The 12322-nt window shown below is 42.2% G+C and overlaps 1 protein-coding gene across 1 annotated transcript in view; it reads left to right on the top strand.

The window, feature by feature from the left end:
- The window catches only part of LOC309972311 (uncharacterized protein), a gene marked incomplete at its 3' end in the record, with an annotated part of 160431 nt that overhangs the window by 53880 nt on the left and 94229 nt on the right, over positions 1–12322 (top strand). The window contains 6 exon segments of the mRNA XM_082855949.1: positions 223–323; positions 6297–6411; positions 6856–6968; positions 7335–7470; positions 7727–7930; positions 10513–10570. Coding sequence (XP_082712075.1) covers positions 223–323; positions 6297–6411; positions 6856–6968; positions 7335–7470; positions 7727–7930; positions 10513–10570 — 727 coding nt within the window.

The raw sequence follows: 12322 nt of genomic DNA, 5'->3' as shown, positions 1-12322 counted from the left end.
TCACAGAATTTTAAATGAGTTGCTGTGTATGAATAGCTACAGTGTTGAATGGAGGAACATGCCTAAGGGAATCATGATGTTTGAATTTACTTTTATTTTTTAATTAAATAAAGTCCCACCTGGGACTTCTTTCTTATTCATGTGAACAGGACCAGATTCTTGCTGAAAAGTAGGCAATAACCCTTCTCCCAATCATCCCTTCTCCTCTCTCTTCTACTCAAGATTTCCAACCATGAGAGAGTAAAGCAAGTGCTCCAAGATCATGCTGCAAAAACAGTCTCGCTGGCTGCGTCTCATCCAACATTTGTGGCTTCCCAGGGTTTGCATCTATGACCAAATCTGGGAGACTATTTATAGCAACATCAACCTCTACCAGGTACAACAGGAAGAAATAACCAATACGCCTTTCTGTTCAACTCACCACCTGTGTGTAGACCTTAGAAATTTACTTTGGTAGTTTTTTTTAGAGATCCTCCCCTAAAAGCTGTGTACCTAGCTGGGTTTGTTTTCATTATAAAAAATATTAAATGATAATTTGAAAGAGGGATGTAAAGAGGTGTAATACAAGATGTTCTTGCTGCCGGGACTTATACCCAACCAGTAAATACCAATGCAAAGTTGCACACTCTAGTGCTGAACACTAGATGAGTTGGACAGATGTTAAATATTGTGAGTATTTAGAGAGAAAGTGATCTTCACAGGGTTGGTTCTAGTGGGGGAAGTCTCTTGAAGGAGGAGGAAATTGAGCTGGGCTTGAAGGAAGCATAGGGCTTAGGGAAGTGGTAGTGGAGAGGGAAGTGGGGAGCCTATTCCAGGAGGGAAGCATGAACAACAGTGCAGAGGAGATACGGTATATGGAGTGTTCAAGCTCAGTTAGGTTGAGTGGAAGAGTCACGTGGAAATAGAGTGAAGAGAAGTTTTTTTTGGGGGGGGGGGCGGGTAGGGGCATCTTGTGAATGCCCAGAATTCCAGACTAAGGAAATTTGTGCTTATCCTATAAGGGAAGTGATATATATACAAACCTGTATTTTAGGAAGATTAATGTGGTAGCAGGCTATTAGTTGGATTGAAAAAGGGAGAGATTGGAGGCAGGGAAGCCAGTTAGGTAGCTGCTACATAGGATAGGCATGGAGTTTGGCAATGAAAGGATGTTTCTACACAAAGCTAGTGGGTACTTATCCTTACAATGGAACTATAAGATTTTTGAAACTGTAATTGACTATTATTCGTTTGTTGCTCTAAGGGAAGAGTTTTGTTTCATTTGCTTATTGAAGATGGGAAGATGTTTATAGTCTGAGAGGAAGGAGCAGTGGAGAAGAAGAGATGGAAGACATGAAAGGGTAAATCTGAGAAACAGGTGACCCTGGGGAAAGAAGAGGGTATGGGATGAAGAAACCAGGTGGAGGAGTAATTTTGAGAAAAGGAGAATGGCATCACTTCCCTTGAGGTGAATGAGGTACATAGAATTTTCAGGTGCAAAAGATAAGATGCTGGAGCTTGTGAATGGCCCCGGCTGTCTCAGAGAGAGAGGAGGAGGAGGTCTGAATTAGTGAGGTAGAAGGTATGAGTGGCACGTGAGGAGGGGTATCGCTGTGGGGGGAAGGCCACAGGACCACCAGCAAGAAAAGAATATGACGATGTAGCTCAGAGAGCCCAGTCGAAGTAAGAGGGCGTGAATTTGTAGTGAGCCCATTCTGCATAATAATTCTATTACTTTCACCCCTAAAGATAATTGTAGAGTGACTAAAAATCACACATAAAGTCACAGGTATGGAGAATTTTAGTAAAATGCTAGAGAAAGAAGCACTGTCATGGTCCACCATCCCGGGGTGGGTATGGGGCAAAGTGAAGCCTCAAATGGATCTAATGAGTTACAGATTGGCTGTAAGCAAACACATGCTGGAAGCATGCCTCTGTGTACACACATGCACGCACACACACACACACACACACACACCCCTTCTATACCTTTTTAATCTGTGTAGACAAAAATCTAGAGAATCTAATGAAAAATGAGTTGGCCACACAGACCAGGAGGAGATGCAGCATATCATAGCATGGCTTTCCCTGGCCCCTGAATTCCCTGACAGGGTATGCAGCTACCAGTGATACCCGCTCCTCAGCTAATATCCTGCCAGAGTTGAGAAAACAGCCACATTTTTCCTAGTCCATTGCTGTTTCGCACTGAGGTATATGTCAGCATTCAAGAAGACCTTCTACTAACAAGGGGAAATTTAAAAACATCTGACTCTTCTGCTTCTTGAACCAAACTTGTGGGGGAGGACACAGGGAATAGGGAAGAAAGGAGGAGAGTGAAGGCAGAGTGAGCCCAGGTATCTCTGAACAAGACCTCTGCTCCTAGGATCCTGACAGTCAATGATGCTGATGAAATTACCTGGGAAGTTCTGGTATTAACATCTGAGAGCCATCACCACAAATCTGTTTTCCTCCTTGGCTATGAGAGTAGGGGGAACTAAACTCCTGGGGGCCGATAGTGGTAAAAGGAGGAGGGAGGAGGGAAGAAGGAAGGCAAGAAGGGAAAGAATACCACTTCCTCTGGCTAGTTACTGGCTAGTTGTTCTTGGAATTGACCAAAGGGAGAAAAATGTGAACACTGTATTTTCAAGCTGATTTATGGTAAATAGACCCTAAAGAGACTTAGAATATCTATAGTTCCTAGAGGTGGAGCATGGGGAGAAACATAACATACACACACACACAGATTACCCTACATATTAGTGTCATACAAGTTTTCCAGTTTCCCATTCATTCATTCAGTGATAATTGCATGGGTACTACCTTTTGTGCCATGAATTGTGCTGGGCTTAAGGAAAGAAACATGCAATAAACGAGTAACAAAGAAGTAAATCTACATCTCTAATGTGTGGGTGCCATGCAGAAAACCAAGAAGTAGAGGGCAGTGGGTTAGAGAGGAACATCCGCTGATAGAGAGGTCAGCCAAGATCTTTCAGAGTGGGGGGCATCTGAGCTGAAATTTGATGAACAAGAAGGAGTCAGCCATGCACACAACCTGGAGAAGAGCTATCCAAGTAGGGAACAGAAAATAGCCCAGGGTTGAAGAAGGAAACCTGAGGCAACAACCAATAGTTTTCTACCTTCCTTCACATTTTCCTGTGGGTGTTACTTTGTGAACTCCTCCAGTATTTCTGCTTTGGTCAAGCGCTTTATGCAGTATCAGAGCACCAATAGTAGTGTGTTGCCATTCTGAATGTTGAATACTAGTCAGATGAGATTAGGATTAAGGAAAAGGTGGCAACTGGGAGGAGTCACAGGAATGTGGATATGAATTTTAAAGCTCTGTTACTATTTTGCAAGCACATAGCAGTCAAGTATGAATTTTAGCACGTGTATGCTGGGCAGCATCCTGATTCTGAACACCAATACCCTATGAAAAATAACTTTCTTAAGGGCCTTCTGCATGAAGGAAGGCAAACCTCAGAGGACTGTTCATTTTGACAGCTCTGAGAGAATACAGACACTAAATGTAGTGCAACTTCAGAACAGTTTCTGAAAAATTCTTAGTCAATACTGTTGGCCAGTAACCTTTCTTTAGAGAGTTTTAAAATGTTTTGTATTTACTATTAGCATTGAAGGCTTTTCTTTAAACACAATTCTAATTCCATATACACTTAAAGATCTGGGTTTGGGAGATAAGAAAGGTCAGATTTTCATGTCCTTGTTAATTGACAACGATGTATAACTAGAAAGAGTTAATTCTGATCCAAATGGACTGCATTTTGGGATATTCTTTTGAAGAAAACTTAAGATAATTTAACTGTAGTCCTGATCAGAAGAAGGACCAGCTACCCCTGCGTAGATACTCCCAGACCTGGAATTCTATTACTGTGTCCAATTCCATTCTTCTCAAAAACACCTGATTATTAAAATGGCTATGTACAGACATTAAATACTGCTATCGACCATCATATTTCTAAAGCTACAGTTTACATTGGTCGCTGTTCTTTAACTTTATGGAGTGGTGAAGTGGCAGAAAATACTGCATCCTTTGCCTCTTCTTTTGCTTCTTCTCACTGGCCACACGAAGGAGGGAAGAAGGGGACAGCCGTTTTCCCCATCTGTGTTCCTGCCCCCCTCCATCTCCAGCGATAATGCAATATAGTGAGTACGTGGCGTGCTCTCACAAAAGTGGTGTTGTGTGTGGTAGCTCCAATGTACAGGAAGTTTAGGGAAACATGAAACACCTTTTTCCTGGCTTTCGTCATTAAATTCAATAGGACATTTTAAAAACAAACATTTTCTGATGACAATAGTGACATGTATTTATCACAGAAAATTAGGGAAATATAGAAAAGTTCAAGGGAGAATATAAAAATCACCCATTATTCTATCACCCAAATATAACAACAGTATTGTTAACATTTGGTATACATCCTTCTAGTCTTTTTACTTTGTGGGTATACACAAGTAAACCGTAGAGACATTTGGGCAGGTGGGAAATACATAATAGGCTTACTTTTCCCCTAATTATTCTCTCCACTCTACCTCCCACTCCACTGCCCCTGCCAATTTTCCGGGAGAAAATGAGATTGGCAATCAGTGGAAATCCCTGAACTGTCAAAAAACATGAACTCAGCCATTCTGGTTTCAAAGACCCAGCCACAAGGCAGCATAAATGTCAAAGAATTAACCTACCCAGGAAGAGAGAATGAACACAGGTGGTATTGACATTCTGGTTTCTCATTAGCCCTCTGCTTAACTGCGCCGTGTCCAGTTCTCTTAGGGGAATACACTCATGGACTTACAGCATTTCCTAAGCAGTTTGCTTCTGTGGGCTGTGGCTGGTTTGCTTTTCCGGGAGGATGCTGGGCTGTCTATCTTTACTCACCCTAGCCTGCTGTGCCCGCTTCCTTTCTTCCTGGCAATCTGCCGGTCCAACAGTATTTTTGTGGTTTGTTCAGTCATTCCTTCAAAGTGTCTTTCACTATAACTTGACATCACTTCCTATTCCTTCCTGTGTAATTCTGGGTAATTTTAGAAGCAGCTGAAAAAGGCACAACCCCACAGAGAAAAGCTGTGACTCCTAGGCTTCCGTCTGGAGCCATATCAGGCAACGCTGAACACAAGAGCAATATAAGTCCCAGAGGCAAAAGGCTTCGGTAGAGCCCCTCTCACCCAATATTCTGGGTCAAATAGAAACTATCAAAATTCAACCTCCCTCATGGATTTCCTATGAATTTTCTTTTATTTTAAATAACAGAGAGATGATGATCCTGTGTTCCTATATTAAGGAACAGGAGTGCACCATGTCACCTCCTAGGGTCCTCTCCAGTCCTTGGGTTGTGGGATGTTTACACAGAAATACACTGATGTACATACTTACCTGGAACAGACAGGAGCTACCTCTGCCCACAGGCAGAATGGGAAGCCACTTAGAGATACCCGGTTAGACAACTTTCTCTTTCACTGTCTCTTCCCAATATCCCTGTCCAAAGTTTTCTTCCCCACTGCCTGTCATAAAAACTGGTAGCCTATCTTTAGAGTCCTGGGGACTTTATTAGTTAAGATTAGGTTTGTGTGTCAGTTGTAGTTAAAAACAAAATAACAGAGGATTAAAGGAGATGGAAATTTCTCTATTTTTCCCTCATATTAACATCCAAGGGTAGGAAGTACAGAGCTGATGTGATGACTGCTTCATGGAGTCCTCAGGGGCCCATGCTACTTCCATCCTGAAGTTCCAACAAATGTGGCCTCCATACCTGAGATCAACACTTGGTCTGAGATGGAGCTCCAGCTGTCACATTCATGTGCTAAGCAGCTGAACGGAAAATGGGAATGGGGAAGCTGCCACTTGAGGGTGATTCCCAGAAGCTGCCACATGGCATTTTTACTTTCATTCCATTGGCCGGAACTTAGTCACATAGCTACGCCTAGCTGCAAGAGAAGCTGGGAAATGTCATCTTTATCTGGGTGGCCATGTGCCAAGCTACATATTCAAGTACTGTGGGAGAAGAGGAAAATGGATATTGGGGAACAGCCAACAGTTTCTACCATAAGGACTTGTTGGAATTCTGAGAACCACTGTTAGAATACAAGTAACCCAGCTAAGCCATTAACAATCAGTGTTTTCATGAGGATCAGTGCCACTATGAAAGAGCACATCTTATGAGAATGGGGTATATGCCCAGGTTCAGGCAGAGAGGGCAACTAAGAAAGGGGCTGCCCAGAGGGCAGGGGTAGGACCATAGGTCAATATCACCTTCCTCACAGTTTTCCTTAGGGCCCTGGGTGCATGACCTCATCCTTCTCGACATTAGGAAAGATGTCTATGGAAATAAGTGTAAACCACAGATTCTTGTAGATCCTACAGGGCTGACTGACTACTGCCATCCCTGGCCAGGAGAGAACTGGCATGTACTGAACACCTATGAGGTACCAGTCACTGAGCTTTACACACATTCTAACATTTAATTCTCACAGCAACTTATTTTTCAATTTCATGCTATTTTACAAACGTGAAAACAGGATCAAGACTTTAGATGATTAAATCATATAGCTAAAAAGTAGAGGAGTTTAATCCACTGATCTCTCTCAGCCTGGGACAAGACTAGATTAGAGAGGTTCGAGGTTCCAAACATCTACAAATATGTGTGTCCACTTTTCATAAGATGAATCATAGTAAAAACAGCGACCTCTAATTTAGTGTAGAAATCCAGATTTTCATAGGTCAGGTTGAAATGGATCATAATGCTGTTCTACTTGTTCATCTAAATGTGCCTTGGATCATGAGATTTAATTTTGTGATGACCCAACTTTGATTTTGTTAATAGTATTGTGAATGTTCATGTAATTCAACTAATGCCACTTTTTTGCTAGAATGAAAACATGAAGGAAGATGATCTTTCAGTGGAACGAGATGAAAATGACCCAGCACAAATAAGTCTTAGCCAGTGTGCTAATGAGCCTGTCAAGCAGAAGAAAGAGACAGGGTAAAATGAAATCATTTATTGGTGACTCAAGGAAATGGAATAAACACTGTGGAGAAAATTGAGTGACTGATTAATATGTAGGTTACATATTAACTCAAAAATATTTGAAGCTGAAATAAAAGCAAGAGTGTTACAGCAGACCAGATAACTAATGTTTCACCCTAGGACTGAATTTCTAATGAGAGTGATTGCTAAGAGAAATTTCTTTTTGAATTTATACATATAGAGCCATTATTTTCCTTCCAGGGCATTTTTAAAAAGTGGCTATTGTGAAGTTAAATAAAATGACTTCAGTATGGTATATGTGAATTTTTTGAACCACTTTGAGGAGAAAGGCATTTGTTCTGTTTTTCCTGCCTGCTAAAGGTACAGTTATGCAGTGGCCCTACAACTGCTGGGCTTGGATGACGGGACTGGGCCCATTGACAGAGATCCTGTCCTGATGAGGGGGACCTACTTGTCCTTTCTGTATCTGCGCCACCTGAGGATCAGGGAGCTGCAGGTATGCGGATGGCCCTGCATGTATCTGAATTGCTTGGTTGTCTGGAAAGGGGGCTTTCCTGCTACTCTGGTAGTAATGCATTTTTACACTTTGTTCTTTGTTCTGATTCTTCCATGAAACCAGGCCTTTTGTGGGGTGGTGTGTTCCTTTTCCAGCAGTAGGGTTGACCTGCCAACTTCTGGGGCCCCAGTGAGTTTCACTCTGTAGGGTGGGCCAGCAAAGGCAGGGTCATGACCCTGTTCTTTCTTTGTTTCAGCGCATCTGCTTAGGAATTCTGAACTGTTTTAGATCTGTTGAGCGAACACTGACGATCAACACTTCAGGGCTTACCTTGGTTGCAGGGAGTCTGGTCCCCACCTCAGAAGATAGTTTCTGGGTAAATGTGGCAAAAGGAGGCATGGGCACCTCGCAAGGCCTAAGCGCTCACCACTATGCCCATGGGACATCTGCCAAGCACAAGGTGAGGATTCTGCTACAATTTTTTCTTCCATGATTATCTCATCTCCCAAGCCACCTTCTTCTTAACACCTGGAATCAGTTAACATGATGAAGTAACTAACAGGTGGGAGTTTCTAGGGAAATAGCTTTTCTGAAAAATTGTGTTGAAAAGGGAAATGACTTTTTAACCCACAATAAAAGGCAGTGTCCACTTGAGAGCAGGACATGGGCAGGGAACACTCAGCCCTGGAAACCACAATAGGAAGGAAGGAAGGCATTTCAGCTGCTGGTTTGTCCACTTGATAGTGAACAGAGCAAGAGGGGCCCTTTCTGTTATCCTGAGAACCACATGTCCTTACAGAGAAACTCTTGTAAGACCCTCCTTGACATTGCTAGAGGTACTTTTTTTTTTTTTGCCTCTTTCCTGTTCTCTAAACCCCAATTTAAAAAATGGGTTAAAAAACAAATGTAGAAAAAAATTTGAAACAGGGAAAAATCTATCCCTCCCAAAACCTACTTGTCCCTTGGTGCTTTTACTATCTCTTGAATATGTTCTTCTATAGTCTAAAAGATTCATATTAAATCCCTTTCTTTGGGACTAAAGTTGAAAATGCATACATTTTCTTGAAATGTCGTAGACACTCTTGCAATATTTTCATCTCAATCTCTAGAAGGTTTATTCCTGAAGGTGGGGTTTAATATGGATTTTATCTTCTTAAAAGATACTAACTTGACAAATGTGAAAAATAAAATCTATTTAGCTGCTAAATAAGTCATATTTTAAGCTTGTATGACTCCTGACTTATGATTGTCATGCCTTATAAGGGTATGAAATCTTATTATCAAATATTGTTAATATGCAGTCTGCAGCAGTGCTGTCCAGTAGAAATATAACACAAACCACAGGTATAATTTTAAAATTTCTAGTAGCCACATTATAAAAAGTATAAAGAAACATGAAATTAATTTTAAAAATGTAATCTATTTAACCCAGTGTATCCAAAATATCATCATTCTAACATGTAATCAATATAAAGAAATCATTGATGAGATATATATTTTTTCATACTAAATCTTCAAAATCTAGTGTGTACCTTATATGTACAGCACATCTCAATTCAGACAAGCCACGTTTCAAGTGCTCCATAGCCACATGTGATTAGAGCCTACTGTATTGAACAGTTCAGCTCTAGATATTGGAAAATATTTCCTTATTTTTCCTACCTAGTCACCTCGAGTCCAACTTTCACTCAGTATCTGGGAGACTCCTCTTTTTGGTCTCCTTCCCTAACGATTCCCCCCCTCCCATCTCCTCACCATACACAGACTTCCCTTTTTACCCCTCTGCCCTCTTCCCTTGATCCTAGTTCATGGTTTGTCAAGTCCAGTTAGTATGTTCCACAGTGGAGCTGGAGAGGAGGGTTAAGACACTTTGGAAACAAACACACCCATAAAACAAACACATCTTTCTGTTGCTAATATCCAGCCTGTCTTATATCACAGCTGTAGATTAAAAAAAGATCTTTCTTACCACTGAGCCCATCTCCCAGTTTGTTCTGTGATGGGGTGGGGTGAAAATGAAGGAGGAGAGGGGAGACAAATCCTATCCTGTCCCATTAATTGTAGGAGGAGCTTCTCAAGGGTAATACAGTTTTTCTTTCCTATGCTCTCATAAATGATAGGAATAACATCACCCTTAAGAAGCTGCCAGCAGCTACTACTTCAGTGTGAGAAACTCAAGGAAGTGGCCTCTTTCAGGGTCTTTAATAGGACCATGTGGTTTACTGCACTCCATGTATGTGGCCATGTCAGCATTTAATCTAGAATGTCCAGAATAACTATGTGATTCTTTCCCATGTAGAAGATGGAAGGAACAGATGCTAATATGTTGGGTTGATCTCACCAGGCCAGGGCTGAGGCTACTGGGAGCAAGATCACTGGGCTTACCAGCCAGGGGAGCTAACATCGAAGAAGCCCCTGAGATGGAGACCCTCTTCCCTGGGCCCAGTGTGTTTGATCCCATGAAGAAAGTCTGGGGCCATGTGTTTGCTCAGTGATAATACCAGAAAAGGAAAGCCCCTACAACCTGTCATGGACACTTTGCCATGTGCCTACTTTAAGCATGTGGCAGGGTAGAAAGGGCCCCAGAATGAGAGGCAGCAGGCTTCTCCTGGCTGTTTGACCTTGAGCATGTCTCTTCAGACACATAGGCCTGACACCTCATAGTGTGTTCAGGATCTGCCTGGACTTGACATGCTGGTAGCAGAGACGGTCGTGAGCAAGTAGTGGGAGATGAGGCTGCAGAAGAAAGCGGACCATGAAAGGCTAGGCTCTCCTCAGCATGTGGGACTAATTCCAAGGTTGGTGAGGAACAGAATTTTAAATAAGAAAATGGCACTCCTCATTGTTTTATAAATTTCTCCAGATCTTTGCCCAAACATAATCACATTTATTCCCTTGCTTGAAGTCTTTATGAATTTTCTGTTTCTCACAAGATAAAGTTCAGGCTCCTTGGTGAAGTTTACAAGGCTGGGTGCAAGCTGGCCCCTGCCAACCTTTCAGACCTCATTTCCCCCCACTGTCCCTATACCTTCATTCTTACAGAGCTGGGCCTGGCCTTCCTCTGAATGGGCAGAGCTGTTCATGCCTCTGGGTCTTGTGCGTAATGGCCCTTCTGTCCCTCACCTCCTCTTTCCTTGATAAAGGCCTGCTCTATTCAAGTCCATCCAAACATTACCTCTCTGAGAAGTCTTTCTTACATCTCTCTGCAGAGCTGAGTGCTTCTCCCTATGACTTGTCTACCTACATTACAGCACTTGGCTCATTCTAAAACTGTTGGCTTATCTACTCCCACAGGCTATGAGCCTGTCATTCATTCATCCTCCCAGTCATTCACCCCACAAATGTTCTGACCAATACATATACTAGGCACTAGGGATACAGCAGTAAACCAAACTGTCACAAATCCTTGCCATCATGGAACTATTTAATGGAAAAAGACATTAAATAAATAAGTAAGAAACATATATAGAATGCCTAATGGTTTGGCACCAAAGCTTCTCCAGACATCCTAGGCCCTTACAGTCGGGAGGCGCCAGAGGGCTGTGAGCAGAAATGAGATGTGTCACTTCCAGTCCAAAGCATGTAACAGCCAATCCATGACGCTCCAGCATGTCAAGCCACAAAATAGAAACATCCTGGATCCCTGGGTCACTGCTAGAAGAGAGAGGCCTAGAAAGCAACTAGTCCTGCAGTGGGCTCTGCCTGAGTGATACATTAATTTTAAGTATTGGCTACTGAGCTTTGGGGTTGTTTATCACAGAATAACCTAGGCTTTGTGGACTGGTGAAGATGGTGGTAGAAGCTGTGGAGAAAAATTAAGAAGGGAAAGGGGATAGAGAGTTGGTGATGGGATATTGCCAGGTGTAAGTAGGGTGATCAGGGAAGGCCTTACTGAGAAGGTACTATCTGAGTAAAGACCTGAAGGAAATCAGGAAGCAAACCATGTGACTGACTGAGAGAAGAGTGCCAGGCAGAGGAGAGAGCCAATGCGAAGGCTCTGAGGCAGAACCGTGTCCAGCAGTGTTGCAGGAACAGCAAAGAGCTTAGTGCAGCTAGAGTGAATGAGGGGGAAATTGTTAGGAAATGAGGTTAGAGAGATTGGAAGAGTGGAACAGGTTATGCAGAGCCTTATGGATCATTTTGAGGACTTTGAGTGAGAAGGGAAGGCCTTGGAGAGTTTTGAGCCAGAGAGTGATGTGATTTAACTTACATTTTAACACTTGTGCTGCTGTATTGGGAATAGACTGAAGGGCTAAGCAGAGATTCGTTAGGAGGCTATTACACTGATCAAACTAGAGACAATGCATCTGGGAAGACAGCAAGATGAGAAATGGTCAAGTTCTGGATATATTTTGAAGGTACAGCCGCTATGATTTCCAGGCAGTTAGGATGTAGAATATGAGAGAAAGAGAGAAGTCAAGGTTGATTCCAAAGTTTTGGCCTGAGTATCTGAAAGTTTGGTGTTGCCATCATCTAAGATGTGGCTGGAGCAGGTTTATTGGGAAGATCAGGATCTTGGTTAAGGGCATTGAAACTTTGCCATTCTTAATAGATGTTCAGGTGGCAAAAGGAAGTAGGGAGTTGTATGTATATCTTCCACATAGTAGGTATCTAGTAAATGTTTGTTGAACAAAAGAAATCTTCTGTTCGTAACAGAATGGTTGTGAGGTCACAGCCAGACAATATAAATGAAAGTACTTTGCAAAGTATATCATGCTGTTCAAATGCAGAAAAATAGCTATGATAAAATAGCTATGGTAAAGTATCACTGTGCAGGTGAGGTGGAGACTAGAAGATATTTTTTATTTTCGTTTTAAAAGATTGTAGCCAAAGGATTGGGTCAGTCACCCAA

Source organism: Leucopleurus acutus (genome assembly GCF_964270905.1).
Source record: "Leucopleurus acutus genome assembly, chromosome: 15".
Taxonomy (NCBI): domain Eukaryota; kingdom Metazoa; phylum Chordata; class Mammalia; order Artiodactyla; family Delphinidae; genus Leucopleurus; species Leucopleurus acutus.
The sequence above is the reverse complement of the archived record's forward strand: the minus strand, read 5'-3'. Positions and strand labels throughout refer to the sequence as shown.